The sequence below is a fragment of the Rutilus rutilus genome (genome assembly GCF_951802725.1).
Source record: "Rutilus rutilus genome assembly, chromosome: 3".
Taxonomy (NCBI): Eukaryota; Metazoa; Chordata; class Actinopteri; order Cypriniformes; family Leuciscidae; genus Rutilus; species Rutilus rutilus.
In genome coordinates this window covers 59,713,605-59,738,892 of record NC_140211.1, presented here as the reverse complement: position 1 = coordinate 59,738,892, position 25,288 = coordinate 59,713,605, and the positions used below count along the sequence as shown (strand labels likewise).

General features: G+C 38.0%; 5 protein-coding genes across 5 annotated transcripts; 1 reads left to right on the top strand and 4 right to left on the bottom strand.

The window, feature by feature from the left end:
- Positions 1-1,677: 1,677 nt before the first annotated feature.
- Positions 1,678-2,418, bottom strand: LOC311288195 (histone H3.2). The gene has a single exon (XM_084405475.1). The coding sequence runs from the start codon at positions 2,390-2,392 to the stop codon at positions 1,982-1,984; it is 411 nt and encodes a 136-aa protein (XP_084261601.1). The 5' UTR covers positions 2,393-2,418; the 3' UTR covers positions 1,678-1,981.
- Positions 2,419-9,580: 7,162 nt separating this feature from the next.
- LOC311288200 (histone H2A-like) lies at positions 9,581-10,065 on the bottom strand (the record flags this gene model as incomplete). The annotated part of the gene is made up of 1 exon (XM_084405480.1): positions 9,581-10,065. One exon carries the CDS (start codon positions 10,063-10,065, stop codon positions 9,679-9,681), a length of 387 nt encoding a protein of 128 aa, XP_084261606.1. The 3' UTR covers positions 9,581-9,678.
- A 600-nt stretch (positions 10,066-10,665) lies between these two features.
- Positions 10,666-11,451, bottom strand: LOC311288194 (histone H1-like; the record flags this gene model as incomplete). Its single annotated transcript, XM_084405474.1, has 1 exon — positions 10,666-11,451. The coding sequence occupies one exon, from the start codon at positions 11,449-11,451 to the stop codon at positions 10,825-10,827; it is 627 nt and encodes a 208-aa protein (XP_084261600.1). The 3' UTR covers positions 10,666-10,824.
- Positions 11,452-15,372: 3,921 nt separating this feature from the next.
- On the bottom strand, positions 15,373-15,820 carry LOC311287537 (histone H2B-like). The gene has a single exon (XM_084404430.1). The coding sequence runs from the start codon at positions 15,801-15,803 to the stop codon at positions 15,429-15,431; it is 375 nt and encodes a 124-aa protein (XP_084260556.1). The 5' UTR covers positions 15,804-15,820; the 3' UTR covers positions 15,373-15,428.
- Positions 15,821-22,651: 6,831 nt separating this feature from the next.
- On the top strand, positions 22,652-23,040 carry LOC311288139 (histone H2A-like; the record flags this gene model as incomplete). Its single annotated transcript, XM_084405385.1, has 1 exon — positions 22,652-23,040. One exon carries the CDS (start codon positions 22,652-22,654, stop codon positions 23,036-23,038), a length of 387 nt encoding a protein of 128 aa, XP_084261511.1. The 3' UTR covers positions 23,039-23,040.
- Positions 23,041-25,288: the final 2,248 nt, after the last annotated feature.

The following is a 25,288-nucleotide window of genomic DNA, read 5'->3' as shown; positions in this document are numbered from 1 at the left end:
TTAAATACTGATTCAGGCAAATTATCGGTGCTGGTGCTACTCGACCTCAGTGCTGCATTTGACACTGTCGATCATAACATACTTCTTGACAGGCTGGAAAACTGGGTCGGGCTTTCTGGGATAGTCCTAAAATGGTTGAGGTCATACTTAGATGGGAGAGGTTATTATGTGAGTATAGGAGACCATAAGTCTGAGTGGACATCCATGACATGCGGAGTCCCTCAAGGCTCAATTCTTGCGCCACTCCTGTTCAACCTGTATATGCTCCCAATGAGCCAAATAATGAGAAAGAACCAGATCTCTTACCACAGCTATGCAGACGACACACAGCTCTACTTAGCCCTATCGCCTAACGATTACAGCCCCATTGACTCCCTGTGCCAATGCACTGATGAAGTCAACAGTTGGATGTGTCAAAACTTTCTTCAGTTAAACAAAGACAAAACTGAAGTCATTGCGTTTGGAAACAAAGATGAAGTTTTCAAGGTGAACGCATACCTTCACTCTAGGGGTCAAACAACTAAACATCAAGTCAGGAATCTTGGTGTGACACTAGAGTCAGACCTTAGTTTCAGTAGTCATGTCAAAGCAATAACTAAATCAGCATACTATCATCTGAAAAATATTGCAAGAATTAGATGCTTTGTTTCCAGACAAGACTTAGAGAAACTTGTTCATGCTTTCATCACCAGCAGGGTGGATTACTGTAATGGACTCCTCACTGGCCTTCCCAAAAACACCATAAGACAGTGTCAGCTCATACAGAACGCTGAGCAGAACCAGAACATATGAACACATCACACCAGTCCTCAGGTCTTTACACTGGCTCCCAGTTAAATTTAGGATTGATTTTAAAGTATTATTACTGGTATATAAATCATCCAATGGCCTAGGACCTCAATACATTGCAGATATGCTCACTGAATATAAACCCAACAGATCACTCAGATCATTAGGATCATATCAGCTAGAAATACCAAGGGTTCACTCTAAGCATGGCGAGTCCGCTTTAGCTATAATGCTGGAACAGCTTCCAGAGGAGATCAGATGTGCTCCTACAGTCACATTCACATCCAGACTCAAAACACTTCTGTGTTTAGCTGTGCATTTACTGAATGAGCACTGTGCCACTGTTCGTCCGACTGTTTGTACTGTACTGTATTTTATTTATCTAAACTGTTTTAATTATTCTTATTTCTATTTATTATTTTAATTGCTTCTATGTAAAGCACTTTGAATTGCCATTGTGTATGAAATGTGCTATATAAATAAACTTGCCTTGCTGGTTGATAATTAACAGTGCTGTTCTACAAGTTTAGCAAATTAAACAAAGGGGGACACAAGATACCGAATTACAATATTGTTTATAGTACAATTGCAAATAGTGGCACCTGTGATATTTTTCTATTTATGCCTCTGTGTGTGTGTGTGTGTGTGTGTGTGTGTGTGTGTGTGTGTGTGTGTGTGTGTGTGTGTGTGTCCTGGTAAACCCTTCATTATAGAGACAAAATGTCCCCACAAAGATGGCAAGATCTGAAATCCTTGTCCAGTTAATATTCACTTTCGCATATTCATGTATTGGTTTTGCTGATGTGATAATATGTGCTTACATGAAGAAAAGAAACCCAAAACACTTCATAACCAGCAACTTCTTTCTGCTTAATGAAAATATGTGCCTTGGAAACATGTAGTTGTATTAATCACTAGATGTCTGATCCAAATGCCATAAACTCTGATCAGATGAAACAGAAATGGCCAACAGTATGTTTTAGTAAACAGTAATACGGCGATAGTCTGGAAATACACAATTATCACATTTGCCTGTTTTTCCCCCTCATAATTGTCCACACTAAACTTTTATTTAATCCAGATCACACATTACATAAAAACTTAAGTGAAAATTGTCTCGTTTATAGTAAGTGATGTGGCTCTTAAAAGAGCCGTTGGGGAGTGATGCGCGTGCACAGCAGCGGCGGCGGGTTTAAGCGCGCTCTCCGCGGATACGGCGCGCCAGCTGGATGTCCTTGGGCATGATGGTGACTCTCTTGGCGTGGATGGCGCACAGATTGGTGTCCTCAAACAGACCCACCAGATAAGCCTCGCTGGCCTCCTGCAGGGCCATGACAGCGGAGCTCTGGAAGCGCAGGTCCGTCTTGAAGTCCTGGGCGATTTCTCTCACCAGCCGCTGGAAAGGCAGTTTGCGGATCAGCAGCTCGGTGGACTTCTGATAGCGGCGGATCTCTCGCAGAGCCACGGTCCCGGGCCGGTACCGATGGGGCTTCTTGACGCCGCCGGTGGCGGGCGCGCTCTTCCGCGCTGCTTTAGTCGCGAGCTGCTTCCTCGGGGCTTTGCCGCCGGTGGATTTACGAGCGGTCTGCTTGGTTCTTGCCATCGCTGGAGTTTCTTCTCTCTCAGTCCTGCTTGTGCTGGAATAAATGCTTTCTGTTACACGCCTCCTGCTTTTATAGCATTGGACCGTCTCGAGCTCACAGTGTCGCGATGATGCAGAGGCTTGTGATTGGCTAATGTGTGACAAGCTTATGACTGTTAGCCAATGACTGCGCGTTTCCTCTTTTCAAACAAGCGGAGGGTTTCCCGCTCAAGACGCTTTTGTTCTGTTTACTTAATCAGTGTAACAAAAACATCCATAGGGTTTATTCTCAGATTTCTGTATTTATTTGTTCTGAAATACTCGTTTTAATTCCCAGTAGTTGTGGAGATCTCGGATCAGAACAAAATCACATTACAGTCTGTATAAAAGCTCTGCAGCCAGATCTTAACACACACACACACACACACACACAGATATGTAAAACACAGGATCGTTCAGTAGAGCAGATCTTAAAGGACAAAAGACCCTCAGTAACATTGATCAGTTTCTGTTACAGAGGAGTGTGTTCAGTGGCAGACTGCTGTCCCAGCCCAGCTCCACCAACAGATTTAAAAACTCTTTCGTCCCACTGGCCATCAGACTGTACAACAGCTCCTAATCATGGCAGGAGGACAATAGACAATTGGATAATTTCTACCTCTCTCTGCACTCTTTACCTCAATTTGCACTGTTTACTGTTTTGTACTGTTTATTGTGGCTATTGTGTTATAAGTTAAGTTAATTTAATTTTAATATGTTTAAAGGGTTAGTTCACCGAAAAAATGAAAGTTCTGTCAGTAATTACTCACCCTCATGTTGTTCCAACCCCGTAAGACCTTCGTTCATCTTCGGAACACAAATTAAGATATTTTTGATTAAATCTGAGAGCTGGCTCACTCCTCCATAGGCTTCTAAAGACGTTATAACTTGCTGGCCCAGAAAATGCATTAAAGACATCGTTAATATAGTCCAAGTGACTCCAGTGGCTCAATCTTAAGTTTATAAAGCGACGAGAATACTTTTTGTGTGCAAAAAAACAACAAAAATAACGACTTTATTCCACTATTCATTTCCTTCTCTCTGGGCCTCGAGTTTTTTCACGTAGGCATAGCGCGTCTGTGTTGCACGTCACCACACATCACACACATGACCAGCGTCAGCCAATAGTGAGCCTACGTGGTGACGTGCAACACAGACGCGCTACGCTAAAACACTACACTAGCTCTGTAGACGGAGATTAACACACACTTGTCGTCCGGATAGTTCTAAATGATAAAAGACCCACAGAAACATTGATCAGTTTCTGTTACACTAGACATCCTCTGAAGCCGATGTATAGTTTTGGATTTTGGATAATCTATTAATATCCAATACATTATCAGAGCTTGGTAGACATATACCTATTTTAACCCTCTTTGGTATGGTGTTGCCTCAAGGCAGCATAGTCTATTTTAGTTTATTTTTAATAAAATGAGACACCCATTTATTGGCCAGCCCTATCTTAGGGGAGAAGAACTCCAATACTAATCAATGAAAGTGAAAAGAAAGGGGTCACATGACCCGCAGGGGTCTTGTTTCAGCACATGTGCACAGGTCACATGGCTCCATATTTTCAATATTTTCACTAGTTTGCGTCCAGTTAATTACCCACAAAAAATATGAGTCACCTTCACTGGTTAGTAAATAAGTATTTTCAAGATCTTAACATTATATATCATCACATGTTTTAGAGGAAATAACAAAAAAATGGTGCGTTACCTCAAGGCAACATTGTATTGCATAAGGCCATACCAGGCATACTGGGTTGTAAAACAAATATATTATATTTGTAAGGAAAATAGTTAGAATTATCTAAATATATTTGCATTTTTGCATGATTTTGTAATGCACTTATACGAATAGTAATTCACATACTAAATCTGCATGAGGGTGGTTGACATATAAGCCTGAAAAAGGTTTTTATTTTTTTTATTTTAATTCAAATATTAGGCATAAAAAAATGAAAATGGGATATGTTTCTCCCTAAGTTACTAACTTCACCATAAATCTTTTTATCATTAAAATCGTAAGATTTTTTTGGTGCAAATTCGTTAGATTTCGTATTATTTTTTCTAAATCATCAAGATTTCTCTCCTCAGCTTTTCCAGATATTTTAGATGAATTATGTTAAACCTCCTTATAAATCTATAAAAATGCTGACACACGTTTCTCTTGAGTTCAATTGACTTTTTTCATGATTTATAAAAAAAGTACTTTTATTGTCACAATTCTGAATGTCACACCAAATGAGTGTCACACTACATGATGAACCGCAACACACCACACTTTGTCAATGCAAAAAAGTGTATTTTATATGCATTCAACATTCAATGACTTCAATTCATTAACATTAACAAGATAATTCTTATTAATAATAACATCGTTGACATTAATAAGAATAAAAATCATAAAACATACTAACATTGTTTTAAAACTTTTAAAATGTTATTAAAGAAACTCAGAAATATGAGTAAATCAAGCATCTCACATCAAGAACCTTCACCATGAATTTTAAAATTAGAAGAGAGTGTGTGTTGTAACAACAATTATAATTGTTAAACAGTAAAACATATTATCAATCTACAATTAGTCAAATGTTGGAGACATTTCAAATTATATCAAACATATATAATGTTGTATGATAATTGTTCACATTGAGCCATGTCGATTTTTGGGTGAATTTCAGGTCGTTTCAACATGTGGAGAGGAGAGATCGGGGAAGAGGGCTGAAGGGAATGTAGACAATACTGATGTGATCGGGTTTGGACTGACAGTGTGAACAAGTGTTTTTGACCTTCTGAAACTGATGAGGCTTTGAATATAGTTATTTTTTGTAAAATTGACGTGTTTTCATTGGGCGTATATTCAATTCGCAATTTCATTTAGCTCAATTTGAAGGGTAATGGAAACACAGCTATTTTCATGTTGTATACAAAAAAACATCTCTAATGCAAACCCTTCCACGTTGCTGTTGTTGTTTTTGGCGTATACCCATAGAAAACAATGCAGATATTACAGAAGACGACATGGGTCACATTCTATTGTATTTATTTATTTATAGAGCACTTTACAGGCTAAAACACAGTAACTCCAAAGTGCTGAACATCCCAAGGATATAAAGCAATAATAATAATAAATAAAATAAAAAACAGAAACCTACGGAGTGTTGCACAAGACACATTACAATTAGGTCTTAAAGGCAAATATATGGTAAGAAATACCATATTTAAAAATAAAATCATTCCCAAGGGAAGCATATATAATGTAAATAAGACAGGACCCAAAATGGACCCTTGTTGAACCCCACTGGTGCTGGATAAGAACAACAATTACCAACTTTCACTGTAAAAGATCTTTGCTCTAATCGGATATAAAATCTGACACAAATCTGGATATGAACAGTTGCGATACTCAGTATGGACAGTTAATAATTTAGATCAGATTCCAATCCTATAGAAGGTGTCTGTTCTGTGTGAACTGGCATGATCTCTTTACTTTTCCTCCTTTCCCTCAGGACCTCATCTCTCCTCGCATGAGTCTATATTTCTGTGTCATCTCTTTACTTGACATTTCTGCCTGACACAGACAAAAAAATGATTATTTTAATATGCAAAGCATGGCAAACATCATTAAACATGGTCATTAAGTATAAAATCGAAAAGGAATACATTAATTGTATGGGTAATTTAATGTTCACCATTAAAATCATTCAATATGTCTCGAATATTTATTTATCATTAAAAAAGATGTAATATTGTGTGATAAATATTTCATATGGTGTGACTTGGAAAAACGGTCACACCATATGACGTTTTGTTCAGTTAAGCTAATCACGTGGTTAACTAAAAACATCTAGTTTATACTTAGCATGTAAATTGCCACATGGCGAAGCAATGATTTTTAAGAATTAATAAGTAAAATTAGTAAAAAAGGGTTTCATTTTTTATGTAAGACACAAAACATTGACCACTAGTGAGCACATCAGATTCAGGGCTTTTAAATTAAAAATGTTAAAGTCAGAACTCACCTTGACCTTCCGACCCTCTCCAGAGATGACACTGCAACTTCCTGGTTGAGTGTGGGCCCCTTCATCATAATGATGTCCGAATTATTGCCCGTTCAAAATATAGATTGCAGTGTCACACCATTTTACATACAAAATGTATTTGGCCAGAACTTGCTTTAAAATCATCCATAGACATCAACACTTTCTGTGTCCATTAAAATTGCCTAATTCTCTGTTACTTAAACTGTAAATCTATCGAATACTTTGCTGAGATATATTGTCATATTAGTAAGGTCACACCAAATGACAATTTTGATGTTTAGATTAAAAAATAAATAAGTAGAGGTCTTTATACACCAACTACAGCTATGGGATGCTGTAATAATATCTTGTCAGAGGAACAACATAAAGGTAAATATATTTAACAAATACCCATTTTTATTAGTATATGACATCATGGACGGGTACAATTGCATGTCATGTCAACCAACCAAATATTATGATCTGCACATTTTCTATAGCATCTAAAAAAGATATAAAACAACTGCAGTTTATGAGGAGTCATCCTGTGATGAGGAAGAGGAGGATATAGTGACAATGAATCCTGCAGGGAGAGAACGAAGATGGAGATGATGAAAATGGAGATGATAACTTGATGGTTTGGTAATAATTGTGTTCCTCTATGGTACCAGTCATCATTGCCTGAGAGCAACAGCTGGATATGAAATCCTACTTTTTATTAAACATGTATTACACTAAAAACTAGATAAACATGTCTGGTTAAAGAAATTGATGTTTCCAATAAATATTTTTTTTCAAAGCACAAATGTCAAATGTTTCAATTTATCTGTTGTGGTACAATATTGCAAAACACTTAAATTAAATTAATGAAAATGTTTAGATTATAAAATTGGATGTAGATTATTTAAAGGAAAAACATACGTTTTCTCATTGAGATCATATTGCTTATCATAGAAAATTAATATTAGAAGAGATGGGGCTCTAGATATACACTTATGGCGCTTTTCCACTGCATGGTACGGTACGGCTCGGTTCGGTACGGCACGCTTTGGCGCTTTTCCACTGCATGGTATGGTACGGCTCGGTTCGGTACGGCACGCTTATGGCGCATTTCCACTGCATGGTACGGTACGGTACGGCTCGCTTCGGCTCGCTTTAAATGGTACCACCTCTGTTGAGGTTCCAAGCGTACCGTACCGGTACTAAAATGTGACGTGAAAACACTGAAGATCACTGATTGGTCAGACAGAATCGTCACTACCAGTGTCATTGTATTTGCGACACGAGACCATGCACGAGACAAACCCGCTAGATTTAAATAGCCAGTAGACAACAGCCAACGCTGTAGTGTCTTGCAGTTAAAAAGTTTCTTGTAAACTGTTTCTTGCAGTCAGGGGCGGCGCCGGATCATTTTTAACGCATGTGCTGAGGGCACACACACACATATGTGTGTGTATATATATATATATATATATATATATATATATATATATATAATTAATAAATGAGAAAAACTTGGCCACAAAATATTTAATATTCAATTATTTTAATGATCACAATTAAAGTTTTAATTTTATTAAATTGAACAAGCGCAAAATTCAGCATTCAATCAAATATTCAAAAAGACTTAATAATAATGTTATTTCTCTCAGAATATGGCGATCGTCAACTTCATCTTTGCCAGACACTGACAGAAAACACTATTTTATAAATAAAAATCAGTGCACGCGTCCCCGGATTTACAAACGCACATCTTGCTTGTTGCACGCACATTATGTCGAAATAACGAGATATTATGTTGAAATAACATTATTATTATTAAGTCTTTTTGAATATTTGATTGAATGCTGAATTTTGCGCTTGTTCAATTTAATAAAATTAGGCCTATATATAGCCTATATATATATAGCCTACTATTAATAAATGAGCAAAAATTGGCCACAAATTATTTAATATTCAATTATTTTAATGATCACAATTAAAGTTTTAATTTTATTAAAACGCGTGCACTGATTTTTATTTATAAAATAGTGTTTTCTGTCAGTGTCTGTGCATGGCAAAGATGAAGTTGACGATCGCCATATTCGTAGTAAACGCGCCTATAGAGAGAAATGCACATAATGGATTACATAAGAGAGTAGCCTATTTCTTTTTGTTTTGAATTATTTCGTTTAAAGACATTTCAAGCTTTGTGTATTTGAGGATGAGATGCGCTCCAGTTAACGTACAATGCAAGTGACCGCTCGGGCGCCTCAATGGTTAAATTGTCTATTTTGCATCTTATTCAATCCAGGCAATTGTTTGATGAAAAAATTATTAAAATTAAGATACAATTTATACAAAACGAAATTCACTTTAAAGAAAACAAAGTGAACAAAACTTAATGAAGTGGTCAAAAGTGGTCTGACTCGCTCCATGTCTCTCTACTCGTCTCGTGCTGTTCACTTTTCATAATCAACATAGGCAGATGGAAAAAAAATAACATAACATTAACATTAAATGCGCTTTTTTAATGGCAGTAGTTTAAAACAGTAGGCTACATTAGGCCTAGACTCTCTATTTGTAAAGATTGCTGCACATTCATTTAATTCTGAATTTTGCACACACAAGTTGAAAGGCATTTGTTCAAATCAAGTTCACGGATAATTGTGCGTGCATTTATTAATCATTATGATACTAAAATCATAAAGTAGGCTATGCTATGTACAAAAAATCAGATGAGCCCAGAATATGAACGCAACGTTTAATTACACATTAAGAATTTTCCTTCCATATAGTAAACCATTATAAGAACGTTTAATTTAATTTAAAAACATCCACATGCCGAGAATCAAGAGCACCATCCCCTGTGTTGTGCGTTTGAAATGTGGCGCGTTTACGATGATGTCATGGCAGTAGAGGCGGCAACTATAACGATCAGTCCCACCCATTTTGAAGCGGTACTATTACTGCAATGGAAAAGCAACCGAGCTAAAGCGAACCGAACCGTGCCGTACCGAGTCGAGTCGTACCACGCAGTGGAAAAGCGAAGCGAGCCGAACCGTTCCGCGCCGAGTCGAACCGTACCGAGCCGAACCGTGCCGTACCATGCAGTGGAAAAGCGCCATTAAAGAGCTTATTTTTTCCACAACTAAACGACTATAGGACGTTAATAGTTAACAATCAAAGAGAAAAGCGCTCTCTGTCAGATAAAGTGAGTGGCTCTTAAAAGAGCCTTTGGTGGTCAGCGAGACTGCAGCGCTTATTTGGCCTTGGCGGGCTTCTCGGTCTTCTTGGGCAGCAGCACGGCCTGGATGTTGGGCAACACGCCGCCCTGAGCGATGGTCACTCCGCCCAGAAGCTTGTTCAGCTCCTCGTCATTGCGCACCGCCAGCTGCAGGTGCCGGGGGATGATGCGGGTCTTCTTGTTGTCCCGAGCGGCGTTTCCAGCCAACTCCAGGATCTCCGCGGTCAGATACTCGAGCACAGCCGCCAGATACACAGGAGCTCCGGCACCGACGCGCTCGGCGTAGTGGCCTTTGCGGAGAAGCCTGTGGACACGGCCGACGGGGAACTGCAGCCCTGCCCTGGACGAGCGAGTCTTGGCCTTCGCTCGAGCTTTGCCGCCGGTTTTGCCTCTGCCGCTCATTTTAACAATCAGTTTCTACAATCTTCACAGTCGAAGTAACTGAATGAAAAGCAGCAGCTCCACACACTGTCTTTACACGAGAGTGCCAGTCGCCCATTGGCTTAGAGTCTGATAGCATTTCAACCAATCACTGAACTTCCCTACAAAGCCCAGCCCCCCCTTTCTGGCGGGAATAGTTATGCACCAGGTTTTGACAAATAGATGAAATCATTGAAATATTTGTGGTAGAATATTCAAATAGGTACAAAAATGGATATTATAAAAGCGCTTCACCCTCGTCACCACACTGTATATTCTGTGCAGATTGACCTGATACTGTACAGTATTGTGTTTCTCTTGTAATACTGGAGTTTTACCACTGCTTATTGTTTCTATTGTCACAATTCTCCAGTATAGTGGTATGCCTGTGTGTGTGTGTGTGTGTGTGTGTGTGTGTGTGTGTGTGTGTGTGTGTGTGTGTTTATATTTTGTACTGTTATTTTGTACATCTTATTTGAACTGTGATCACTGTCAGAACCCTCATTAGCTTTTTGGCCTTTTTATTTGTATACAATTGGTTTAAGAGTTTTCCAATACCAGGTGACTTATCTTAGTGCTTTACATTGTTCAGATTACATGAATCCCAGTAGTTTAAAACCACATATGGGCTATTTGCTTTCAAAATAAACGAATTATTAAAATACACGAGTTTTGCTCTTTACTCGGAGGTAGTGGGTGGCTCTTAAAAGAGCCTTTGATGTAATGAAGCACAGTAGATGTTTATCTCTTCTTGGGAGCTCCTCTTTTAGGCTTGGCGGCTTGAGGCTTTGCCGCCTTCGGTTTCGCCGCCTTGGCCTTCTTCGGGCTCTTGGCTGCTTTCTTCGCGGCCGCGGGCTTCTTCGCCTTCTTGGGGCTCTTCGTCACCTTCTTAGCGGCCTTGGCGGCGGGTTTCTTGGCCTTCTTGGGTGATTTCTTCGCGGCTGCGGGCTTCTTTGCTGCGGTGCTCTTGGGCTTCTTGGCAGCGGCGGGTTTCTTGGCCGCGGGCTTCTTCGCTTTAGGAGCCGCTTTCTTGGCCGCGGGCTTCTTCTTGCTCTCGGCTTGCTGCTTGTTGAGCTTGAAGGAGCCCGAGGCGCCGGTTCCCTTGACCTGCACCAGAGTCCCTTTAGTCACCAGGCTCTTGATGGCGATCTTGACACGGGAGTTGTTCTTCTCCACGTCGTAGCCGCTGGCAGCGAGCGCCTTCTTCAGCGCGGCGAGAGACACGCCGCTCCTCTCCTTGGACGCGGACACCGCTTTGACGATCAGCTCGCCGACGCCGGGACCTGCTTTCTTGGCTTTCGCAGCGGACTTCTTCTTGGGCGCTTTGGCCGGGGCGGCAGCAGCCGGGGCGGGGGCGGTTTCTGCCATAATCTCTCTCTCTCCGATCGGATAATCTGCGAGCTAACAAACACGGTCTGCTTTCAGCAGTGAATGAGGAGCGCACGAGCGGCGCTGCGCCTTTAAACAACACATGAGAACCTCGTAGACTCAACCCGCGCTCTCGCTGTCTGTGCGCGTCCACGAGCCGCGGACTCTTGTGTTTTCTTCTCTTACATTTGGGCCAAAACTGGAGCGATTAAATAGTTTGTCTCAGTCAAAACAAAGTGAACAGCAAGCAGAGGTTCTGGGCTTTCATTAGAGATTAAAATACGCGAAGAGGAAATGTTTATTTTGCCTCCATCAGATCAAATCCAAGGCGAGCATCAGTCACGGGGAAAAGCCGCGTGTACATTTGATGGAAAGTTTTACTGTAAAAGAGTGTAAAAGTCTGAAGGCGTCCTCTGTGTGTTCAGCAAACAGTCTGAAAGAGACTTTAATGACATCAGCATCAGTGAGGGTCGAGGGGAGGCTTTGATACAGACGGTGTTTTGGGCCGCTTGAAGCACAAGAACATCATCCAGAGTCTGTCTGTGACTCTCATCTCTGGCCTTATAATCATCATCATCATCATCATCATCATCATAATCTTAAATATATATACGTATGATCACACAGTATTAAAAGTTTTAACTTGTTTTCATAAGCGGATTGTACATCATATCACGTTAAAAAAAAAACTAATCGTCATTTGTTTCTCAGTCTTCGGCTTGTTGATGATTGTGTTAAAGCTCTGAATGAGTTTTTCATTTAAAGCAAGTGACTTAAAACGACTTATTTTTCTCCCTATTTCTTATTTCTCTCCTTGTTCCAGCTTGTACTTTTCTGGACAGTGTTTGAAACTATGTATTGCATTTCTCATGTCATTGCCTCCTTAAGCTTATTTCCTACATAAGTCTCAATCATCTGATAAAGGAATGAATGTAAATAATAAAGCACATGTCACTCATTGTAATATTTTGATTTAACCACTATTAAAATGTAATTCATAAAACAGTGATAATATTTACAGTATATGTTTGATATATTTGCACAGATGTTGGGGTTTTGGTCAGACTATTTAGGCCACTAGTTTTCTGACCCAGGAATATATTTTTCTTACTCTTGTTCTTGTGGAAAGAAACACTCTCATGACACACAGTAATTATTTTAAACATAATTTTCCTCATGTTTCACCATTTTAGTGAGGAAATTTAGTGATTCACATGTAAAACCAAACAAACTCCATCTCTCTTTAACTCTGAACCAAAACTGGGAAACTTCTCGACCTAAAACAACAAACTTTAGACATTGATGCGCTTAAATTGATATAATTTTGCTATTGAAACTGATTAAACAATGATAGAGTTATTTTATTCATAAACCAACAGTATTAGTGTTTCCAGCTTTGTTCGGTTGGACTGAGGTTTTAAGGATCCAACTATTCATTTTTAATTTTGTTTTAATAATGCAAATTACCCAATTATTGAAGCTTAATGTTGAACTAGATGCACTTTTCAGAACTGGCTCTATAAATATTACCAGCCATTCAGATTTCTTACTAGTTTATTAAAAACAAAAATGACATTTATTTTTCTATGACCTTTATTGTGTCAAAAAGGTGCAGTAAACAGACTAACATGTTATATTATATATAAGTAGGTCAAAAGCTTGCTGGTCCACAGATGTAAAGCCGTTTAAAATGACTAAATTATAGATAATAATGAAAAGCAAAGGCACGATCTAAAGCAAACAGAGGAAGAAAGTCCTGTAATAAAACACACATGAACACAGTCCCATATTCCTGTCATTTATTGTTCCTGTAGAGCCTAAACGTACAGGACTCCCGTTAATGTTTCTTGTGTAAACTTTATGATGCATGAAAACAATACAATATTTATTTATAAAGCACATTTAAAAACAACCAAGGCTAACCAAAGTGCTGTACAGAACAGAAGGGAAAAAATAAATTAAAATAATTAAAATAATAAAACAACCAATAAAGTAACACAAAACAATAAATAAGCAATAATCGTATCTGAATCAAGGAGTATTAAAAGCCATAGAAAATAAATAAGTCTTTAAAGATTTGAAGGTGGAAACAGAGGGAGCTAATCTGATGTAGAGGGTTTTTCCAAAGTTTTGCGTCTGCAGTCGCAAAAACCCGATCGCCTCGTTTTGTAAGTCTGGATCTAGGCACAATGAGTAGACAGTGATCACTGGATCTCAGGGTTCTAGAAGGAGTGTACGGACAAAGTAGATCGGTCAGGTACTGAGGGGCCAATTTGTTCAGGGCTTTATAAACAAATAATACAATTTTAAAATCAATTCTAAATTTGACAGGTAGCCAGTGCAGTTTGGACAGAACCGGAGTGATCGACTCATACTTGCGGGTCCCAGTGAGGAGTCTAGCAGCTGTGTTCTGCACTAGCTGTAGACGGGAGAGGGAAGACTGAGAGACACCTAAATAAAGTGAATTACAGTAGTCTAGTCGAGATGTTACAAAAGCATGAATCACTGTATGGAAACTACTCTGAGTTAAAAAAGGTTTCACTTTAGAGAGTTGGCGAAGGTGAAAAAAAGCATGATTTTACAACAGTACTGATCTGTTTCTCAAGTTTTAGGTCGTGGCGCATTGAGTCTCATATGGGCCAAGAGAACCACGGTCAACATCAAGCACACAGGTTTCCTTGGGCCCAAATATAATTATTTCAGTTTTATTTTCGTTTAAATTTAGAAAATTACATGAAAGCCAAAGCTTAAGGTCATTTAAACAGGCCAACAGGAGTTGTAAACCATTTTTATCGTTATGTTTTAAAGGAAAATAAATCTGAGTATCATCAGCATGAAAGGATACTCCGTATTTGTTAAAAATGGAAGCCAGAGGTAGCATATACAGGGTAAACAATACCGGCCCGAGGATTGATCCCTGTGGGACTCCACAGTTTAGAGGTACACTAGAGGAGGACTGATGACCAATACGAACACTAGAACATCTGTGCTGAGGTATAAGCCGTTCATTTTTGACATATGTGACCCTGGATCACAAAACCAGTCTCGAGTCGCACGGGTATATTTGTGGCAATAGCCAACAATACATTGTATGGGTCAAAATTATAGATTTTTCTTTTATGCCAAAAATCATTAGGCTATTAAGTAAAGATCATGTTCCATTAAGATATTTTGTACATTTCCTACCGTAAATATATAAAAGATTTATTTGTGTGAGTGAATGCAGCACAATCGCAACAGAAATGCACAACTTTAAAGGCGATTTTCTCAATGTTTAGATTTTTTTGCACCCTCAGATTTCAGATTTTCAATAGTTGTATATCGGCCAAATATTGTCCTATCCTAACAAACCATACATCAACGGAAAGCTTATTTATTCAGCTTTCATGTGATGTATAAATCTTCCATCCATGTGACTGGTTTTGTGGTCCAGGGTCACATATAAGATCAAAATGAAATCCACTGAAATATTTGAATTTGACATGGAAATATGAAGTCTGTAAAACTGGTGAGTAAGTCATAGTCATGTTTGTCTACATTAGCAGTTTAGAGCTGTAATAGTTTGACATCTTTATAAACAATCAAGAAGTTTCTATCGCTTTATGTGAGTGAACTGAACATCCATGCAGATAAAATACAGTATATAGGCCTACTTATAGTTGGAGATTTAGGTTCATTTGTTATGCTGAAATATGGAGAATTATGAATCTGCACAGTTTTGGAGAATTTAAGGCAGTGTTGTAGTGTCAAACATGATCATTTAGTTCACGGATAATACTCATGTCAAAATATTTTTAACATACTATCAAGGATATATATATATATATATATATATATATATATATATATATATATATACACACACACACACACACACACGTATGCATGTATGTATTAATCTTGCACGCATGATAAGCTCTTTCCAGGATAAAGTGTGTGGCTCTTAAAAGAGCCTTTGTGTGCTCGCCTCCTCGCCTCTACTTGGAGCTGGTGTACTTGGTGACGGCCTTGGTGCCCTCAGACACGGCGTGTTTGGCCAGCTCTCCGGGCAGCAGCAGACGCACGGCGGTCTGGATCTCTCTCGACGTGATGGTGGAGCGCTTGTTGTAGTGAGCGAGACGAGACGCCTCACCGGCGATGCGCTCGAAGATGTCGTTGACGAAAGAGTTCATGATGCCCATCGCCTTGGAGGAGATGCCGGTGTCAGGGTGAACCTGCTTCAGCACTTTGTAGACGTAGATGGCGTAACTCTCCTTCCTGGACTTTCTGCGCTTCTTTCCTCCCTTCCCGGCGCTCTTGGTGACGGCCTTCTTGGAGCCCTTCTTAGGCGCGGACTTGGCTGGTTCAGGCATGATGAGGAATGATCTCAGAGCTGACGAGTCAGTGTGAACTCAGAAGCGACTCTGAGGCTTTTATGCGCTGCACTATGCTAATTTACAAGGAGACACAGGACCTTCTGATTGCCTGTTTTCATTGGCCGAACCCATAAACTCGTGTTTCACTGGACAACACAAAGCATCACGAGCGGATCGAGGGCCAATCACAGGCGGTTAAATGATAACCCCGCCTACCGTCCCATGTTTGAACGACACAGTTTCTTTTGTTTCATTTCCGGCTCTTTTTATTAATAGTAGTTTGAGAAAATTAGCTTTTCTAAACAAATATTGTGCACCATCGTGTGATTAAAACATCTTATAAACACATTGACGGCGCTTGGAGGAAAGAGACCAATAACAGTCTTTTTTTCCCCTGCATTTTCACTTCTGCTAACTTTGGTCCCATTCTGATCTAATTTTCTTTTTTTATTTCTGAAAACCACATTTTAGCATCAGTAAATAGATAAAGATTGTGTAATACAAACATAATATTTTAGGTATCATCTGTTGGGTAAAGAGAATGAAAAGCTGCTTATACATTACTGTGGAACTTTATGAGCTCATTAATAAAGTTGATTCTCGATCCAGAAAACAAAGGACTTTTTCACTATCCCTTTCATGCATGAATTATGATAACCTCAGTCAGGATTTTTTTCCTAACATGCATAACCTAATCAGATTACTTTTTGATGTAAGGAGTAAAGTAATGCATTACAAGTGACGTACATCATTTCACGAGTTCACACTTACATATAATTTGAAGGAGTAAAGTTTAAAGCGTATTTGGCGTGCTGTCCGGAGGGAGGGCTCCGAGCTCAGAGTTCGGCCCGAACCCAGAGTACTCCCCCCGTATGTAAGTGCTTAGGACTAGAAGCGTGGAGAAGGGGTGGTGGAGGGATGCTGCAAACTGTCAATGGAATGAGGTGAGACTGCTGAGTATATATACCTCTTACCATTGATTGCTGAGTGCTCTCCACTTGTGTTAATTATCTGAACGTGTTCCTCCCGAACCTTGTTAATAAAACATCATTTGTGATTACTTGTAATGTACATTATGTATTTAATCGCATTGCTATTTTGATGTTAAAGGGCTCCTATTATGCCCCTTTTCACAAGATGTAAAATAAGTCTCTGATGTCCACAGAGTGTGTATGTGAAGTTTTAGCTCAAAATACACACATTTATGTTCAAACGTAATGTAAAAGTGAATTTTGCAGATAGGTGCCCCAAATTACATTCTAATTACACAAATACATTTATTTACAGTCAGAAAAGTATTTCAATAATACCGTCACAGTAATAGTATGACCTGTAGCTGAAATATAGCTATTAATGCACGATGTCCAATTTAGTGGACAGATGATTAATCAGGATTTCCTCCCAATCTAAAAACAATACTTGGAAAATTTGACTGTGAAATGACTCATTAGATATTGCTTGATGGTACAACATTTTTTTTTTTTTTTTTTTTTTTTGATGAACAGACTGAAAGAGACTTTAATGACATCAGCATCAGCATCAGTGAGGGTCGAGGGGAGGCTTTGATACAGACGGTGTTTTGGGCCGCTTGAAGCACAAGAACATCATCCAGAGTCTGTCTGTGACTCTCATCTCTGGCCTTATAATCATCATCATCATAATCATAAATATATATACATCTGATCACACATTATTAATGTTTTAACTTGTAAAAAACGCATTTAAGACATAAAAACATGTTCATTGTAATAAAGGATTCGTCATTCATCTCATACCGTATGGAGCATGTGAATGGAAATGATTGTGTTAGATGTTGTTGCTTATCAAAATGAGTTGCTTATCTTTTAAAGCAAGAGCACGGGTCATAATTTCATATTAACCACTATAAATGCTAATTCACAACATAGTCCTGTATTTACAATAGTCCATTATGTGAGACATATATATTTCACGAGTTCACATCTACATATAATTATTACGGTAAAGGTTATGTGTATTTGGCGTGCTGTGCGGGTGGAGGGCTCCGAGCTCGGAATTTCTGCCCGAACCCAGAGTACTCCCCCCGTTGGTAAGAGTAGACAGAACTAAAAGTGAGGAGATGGGGTGGAGGTGGGATGCTGAATAAACTGTCAAGAAACAGAGGTGGGTTCTGCTGTTATTTATATTGTCCTGAGTTGATTACTGATTGATCTCCACTTGTGCTAATTGGGTTAATTATCTGCACCTCCTGCTCCTCCCGAACCTTGTTAATAAAACATCATTTAGACAGATTGTTTTTCTCTTTTAAATGATGCTGTGAACTGAAAGATGAAGATAATGGATCAGTGTTGAGTTTACAGGTGCAATCTGAATGGAAATTGTGTCCAGACTAGATTTGGTCTGGTCCGGTTTGTTCCGGTTTCAGCCAGATCACTCGATCTTCCATCAGATTTGCTCAGATTATAACAGAAACATTCAATGATGTTGAAACAATTCTAACGTTTTGTTTTGCTGGGTCTGTTGTGCGTAAGAACCTCTTCTGCCGAAACCTGAAAACATCAGGGCCAAAATATGAACATTATTCTAGATCAGTGGTTCTTTATCCTGAACTCTTGATTATTGCTGATGTAATTTGAAGAGCTTATTAAATTGTTGTTTTACCACTCCAGTTCAACAATGTTTTACACATATTGACTGTCAGAGTCAAAAACCACAACGTTAAATGAATAGTTAGGAATCCATTTTCTCTTATCATCTGTTTTGTACACATTTGATATTTGGTTTAATGGCGGTTGGACTCTGGACTGGAATGTGAAGCATTAATGGGAAGGAAAAAAACCTTAATAATAAAATAACTTATGCAATATGTGTTTTTAAATTCTACTTGAAGTATTTCTCTCTGTATTCTTCACTCTAAGTCACAACTTAAAGGAGTAGTTCACTTTAAAATGAAAACTAGCCCATGATTTACTCTCCCTCATCCATAGGTGTGAATGACATTCTTCTTTCAGACGAAAACATGCAGTGTGACATTAATAAACACCCTGACACTTCAGAGCTTGATAATGGCAGTGAATTGCAACCATCAGTTTGAAGCTCAAGAAAGTGCATCTATCCATGAACTCCACAGGCTCCGGGGGTCAATAAAGGCCTTCTGAAGCAAAACGATGAGTTTGGGCAAGAAAAATATTCATATTTAACACGTTACTAAGTAAAATTCTAGCTTAACGACCATACGCAGTCTACTTACGCCTAAGATGCGCTTTAGGTGTAAGTGGAACCCTAACCCTAACCCATCCGTATGTAGTTATATTACTTTATAAAGTTTTACACAAACTCATGGCTTTGCTTCAGAAGGCCTTTATTAACCCCTGGAGCCTGTGGAGTTCGTTTATGATCGATAGATGCACTTTAATCATGTATAGATGCACATTAATCATGTATAGGTGCACTTTAATCATGTATAGATGCACTTTTATGATCGATAGATGCACTTTTATCATGGATAGATGCACTTTTATGATGGATAGATGCACTTTTATGATGGATAGATGCACTTTTATGATGGATAGATTCACTTTTATCATGGATAGATGCACTTTTATCATGGATAGATTCACTTTTATGATCGATAGATGCACTTTAATCATGGATAGATGCACTTTTATGATGATAGATGCACTTTTATGATGGATAGATGCACTTTTATGATGGATAGATGCACTTTAATCATGGATAGATGCACTTTTATGATGATAGGTGCACTTTTATGATGATAGATGCACTTTAATCATGGATAGATGCACTTTTATGATGGATAGATGCACTTTTATGATGGATAGATGCACTTTTATCATGGATAGATTCACTTTTATGATCGATAGATGCACTTTAATCATGGATAGATGCACTTTAATCATGGATAGATGCACTTTTATGATGATAGATGCACTTTTATGATGGATAGATGCACTTTTATGATGGATAGATGCACTTTAATCATGGATAGATGCACTTTTATGATGGATAGATGCACTTTAATCATGGATAGATGCACTTTTATGATGGATAGATGCACTTTTATGATGGATAGATGCACTTTTATCATGGATAGATTCACTTTTATGATCGATAGATGCACTTTAATCATGGATAGATGCACTTTAATCATGGACAGATGCACTTTTATGATGGATAGATGCACTTTTATGATGGATAGATGCACTTTAATCATGGATAGATGCACTTTTATGATGATAGGTGTACTTTTATGATGATAGATGCACTTTAATCATGGATAGATGCACTTTTATGATCGATAGATGCACTTTTATCATGGATAGATGAACTTTTATCATGGATAGATGCACTTAGGTGCAGATTTATAATTCTTAACTTTATATTGTAGATAAAAATAGACTTGAGGTGTGGGAAGCAACCAATATAAATAGTATTACAATAAAGGGACTAACTGGAATTTCTGTAATATCCAGATTCATAACATCTCTAATTGCTGTCCTACCAAAAATGTGAGACATTATCATTCACAAACCAGCACTCTTTTAGTATTTCTTCTTCTTCTTCTGTTGATGTTTTGGCGGTTGGCAAACCAGCTTATGGTGCATATTCCCTATATTCCTACTGGGATGGAGTGTGAGGTGATGATATCATGGGAAAATAATAATAATACAACAACATCAAAAATCGACCCATATTATATTATATAACTTTGTTATTTTCAGGAAACTTATTAGAGCTTTATAACCTTTATAAGAAGTGTTTAGTACGTTCTGATGTCAGAGAATTAATGGTGTGGTGGTTACAAAAGTATATAAGCATTTAAATAAGTAAATAGTAGTAAATATGTTATATGTAAGATATATGGATGACAAGAGAATTTATTTCTTAAATGTGTTTATTCCGTTGATTAATGTTCCCTGCTCAATCGTTCTATGATTTGATTGCTTTCACCTTTGGGGAGTGTTCGCCTGCTTTGGGAGGGGGTGGGGCACGCGCGCGCTGCTCAAACAATACAGATAAGTGAAGCAGCAGCAGCTCCGTGTCCTGTATTAATTTATACACATATCTCCCCTCATCAGGTATGAATTACATAAAAGCAATGAGAGTGTGTTTTTGACATGTAAGAGTTTAAGAAATGTTAACTACATTGTTTAAAGTGTTTAAGTTTACTGTTATGACGGACATGTAAAAGTTCGCTTCAAGTCATGTCTGTGTGCTGCGTCACGCGTGCTAGTTACACATTTTCATGCTAGTGATGGAGACCATGCGGTCTCAGAGAAAATACGCAATATTAGAGTAAACAGTAAAGTCCACAAATAACATGTGTTTTGGTGAAATAATACAATGAGTAAGTTGTAAGTGCCAAATAACTGTGAAAATGAGTGTCTGTACTAAAAAAGTGTATCAGAAAGAATAATTCTGGCAAACATGAACACATTTTTAGGATTTATTCACATGGAAAATGTCATAAATGTTATCAGTGAATATTTCATAGTACATAATGCTTAATCTGTAGACAGCAGTAAAGGGAAAATACTGTATGTACTGTATATGTAATTCTGTTCTATATTTTGTGATTACTATTGAAGTGATGCACTGTCATTGATTGAGAAAGAATAATTCTATTCTATAAGAGTGATTGAATTGTTTTAAATTGTATTAAAAAACAATACAGATAAGTGAAGCAGCAGCAGCTCCGTGTCCTGTATTAATTTATACACATATCTCCCCTCATCAGGCGGTGAGGGTACTACAATGGCAGCAGATTTTAATTCCTCTTTTTACTCTTTCACTTCATATGCCCTACTGCAGTTATTCAGCACATGCTTTACACTGGAAGTCCACAGTGATTACACTGACCGGATTCATGTTTTCCTGTCATCTGGAGTGATTTATTAAGAGTATAGTTTTCAATTCTCAATCGAGATATTGATATATAACCATTTCCATTCTCATAATCAGTTCTTACATGGCCAAATTGTTTATGTATATTATACAATTGTCGTCCTTTGTTTCCTTTATCCCATCTCTCTGACAGCTACTTTAACTTAACCTTTAATTTCTGATTTACTCAAAGGTAAGTATGTCTATATGTGTGTGCTGAAGTAAATTCTGACACTCATACAAATTTGACTCTAAATTCTCATTTGGCAGATTCTATACAAACTTTGTAGTACTTCTATTAATATAACTTGCCTAGATTTAGATTTTCCATTCAATATAATTGTAAGTGCAAGTTGTAAGTACTGTTTGATTTCTTCCACCCACTGTAAGGCTCTCTGAATAGCAGCCGTCTCAGTTGCATATACTAATATATTGTTAGCAGTTCTTCTTGCAGATTCATAAAGTGAGGAATGTACATTGCAGCGTCTGTCTCTTTTGGAACATATTTCTGGTTTTGATTTATTGGCTTAAGTATTTGCAAATCAACTGTTGGCATTGAGAAGAGCCAAGGTGAATAGAGCCACTGTGGGCTAATATAGATATTACTGATGCCTATCTGTTGAGCCTGCTGTCCAGCCAAAGCTATTCAGATATGTCTACTCATATTCCCAGCAGTTTCCCAATATGTTTTTGACTAGGTGAATTGTAAAATTACATTTAATACCAGTCAGTGCTTTTAGTATTCTTAAACTGCATGGTCTTAACCGTCACAAATACTTGCGCATAATTATTCCCGCCAGAAAGGGGGGCTGGGCTTTGGAGGGAAGTTCAGTGATTGGTTGAAATGTTATCAGACTCTAAGCCAATGGGCGACTGGCACTCTCGTGTAAAAACAGTGTGTGGAGCTGCTGCTCTTCATTCAGTTGTTCTGACCGTGAAGATTGTAGAAACTGATTGTTAAAATGAGCGGCAGAGGCAAAACCGGCGGTAAAGCTCGAGCAAAGGCCAAGACTCGCTCGTCCAGGGCAGGGCTGCAGTTCCCCGTCGGCCGTGTCCACAGGCTCCTCCGCAAAGGCCACTACGCCGAGCGCGTCGGTGCCGGAGCTCCTGTGTATCTGGCGGCTGTGCTCGAGTATCTGACCGCGGAGATCCTGGAGTTGGCTGGAAACGCCGCTCGGGACAACAAGAAGACCCGCATCATCCCCCGGCACCTGCAGCTGGCGGTGCGCAATGACGAGGAGCTGAACAAGCTTCTGGGCGGAGTGACCATCGCTCAGGGCGGCGTGTTGCCCAACATCCAGGCCGTGCTGCTGCCCAAGAAGACCGAGAAGCCCGCCAAGGCCAAATAAGCGCTGCAGTCTCGCTGACCACCAAAGGCTCTTTTAAGAGCCACTCACTTTATCTGACAGAGAGCGCTTTTCTTGGTTAACAACCATAAACACCATTATCTCAACAGGTTGAAGATATAGAAATTACATGTTTAGTCCAACAAAACTAGAAACACAATCAGACATCAACCCATCTCTTCTCATATTAAAACCTTATGATGTGCAATATATCAATATGGAGTTATTTGTGGTGGTTTTTTTTTTTTTTTTTTGCTTAAAATTGCAAACTATAACATCAATTCATTTAAAGTATGTGGTAACATGGTACAACCAAGGATAAATTAAAACGTTAGACATTTTCATGTAGAAAAAAATAAATATTTTTTATTGAAAATCTCAATTTCTTTAACCAGACACTTGAATGAACACATTTAACCAGTTTTTAATGTATTTCATATTTAATAAAAAGTAACATTTCATATCTGGCTGTTGCTCTCAGGGAACATTGTACCATAGATGGACACAATTATTACCAAACCATAATATCAAGTTATCATCTCCTTCATCTTCATCTCCATCTTCATCTCCATCTTCTCTCTCCCTGCAGGATTCACTGTCACTATATCCTCCTCTTCCTCACCCTCATCAACTGCAGTTGTTTTATACCTTTTTAGGTGCTACAGAAAATGTGCAGATCATAATATGTGCAGATTTAGTATGTGAATTACTGTTCTAAGTGCATTACAAAATCATGCAAAAATGCAAATATATTTAGATAATATTAACCCTTTTCCTTATAAATATAATGTATTTGTATCCAACAGTATGTCTGGTATGGCCTTGAGGCAACACAGTTTTCTGTTGTGTACTCTAAAACATTTGATGATATATAATGTAAAGTTCTTTAACCCTTTCATGCATGAATTATGATAACCTCAGTCAGGATTTTTTTCCTATGTGTTTTTATTGCTCTTAGGGCATGAAAAACAAGAATTTATTTTTATTTTATTTTATTTTATTTTTTTACAAATTTTTCAAAGAGATCTTCAGATGTCCACTTGAGTGACAGCATGCGGTTATGGTTTAAACTGAAGATATACTGTATTAAATATAAGATAATAATCAAACAGATAAAGTATGTGAATTTAACAAACTAATCAATGCAATTATATCAAATCATGTGAAAACTATAAAATATATACAAAAAATATTAATGCAAAATATTGCAATGGCTTCATACAACTTCATACAAGTTGCACTTCGCGTATCTTTGATTTTTATGTAACAAGTAAAGTAATGTGTTACAAGTAACATGCATTACCTAATCAGATTACTTTTTGATCTAACAAATAATTAACTACAAGTAATGTGCATTACATAATCAGATTACTTTTTGATGTTATGAGTAAAGAAACGCATTACAATAACGCACATTACATAATCAGATTACTTTTTGATGTTATGAGGAAGGAAAAGCATTACAAGCAACATGCATTACGTAATCAGATTACTTTTTGATGTTATGAGTAAAAAAACGCATTACAATAACATGCATTATGAAATCAGATTACTTTTTGATCTAACAAGTAAAGTAATGCATTACAAGTGTCATACATTATGTAATCACATGACTTTTTTCAATGTCAATGAAAATTACATTCTAATAATACAAATACTTTTATTTACAGTAGAAAAAGTCAATGCATATTTAGTTTTTAAGTTTTAAATTTCAAAAACAATATTCACATTATAATTATGAATTGTAGCTGAAATATAGCCATTGCATGCATGACGTCCACTACAGTGGACATGTGATTAATCAGAGTTTTCTCTCAATCTAAAATCAAAACTTGGAAAATGTAACTGTGATATGACTCATTAGATATTGCTTGATGCTGCAATATTTTTTTTACCTACAAGAGTCTCCTAGAATAGAAGGAATCGGTGGATATTCCGGAGCAACTTGGCATGTCTGACTGACCCTTTGCCATCTTGGTTTGGAGGGGGAAAAAATCGAAACACAACGGCTTGCCACTTGGTTGCAATTTATAGGATGATGCACCAGGGTCCACTGAAGAGGCTGATGTGCAACTTTGCCATAAAAACCCGTGCAAAATCAATGCTTTTTTAATAGTTGTCCACTGTAGTGACCACTATGCGTGAAAGGGTTAAAATATTTCTTTAATTACCAGGGAAGGTCACTCATATTTTATGTGGGTAATTAAGTGGACGCAAATGAGTAAAAAAGTGCTATTTTTTTCAATGGGAAAA

What these genes read in the sequence shown, in the direction of transcription:
- LOC311288195 (XM_084405475.1), bottom strand. Translation starts at nt 2,392, where the DNA reads ATGGCAAGAACCAAGCAGACCGCTCGTAAATCCACCGGCGGCAAAGCC.
- LOC311287537 (XM_084404430.1), bottom strand. Translation starts at nt 15,803, where the DNA reads ATGCCTGAACCAGCCAAGTCCGCGCCTAAGAAGGGCTCCAAGAAGGCC.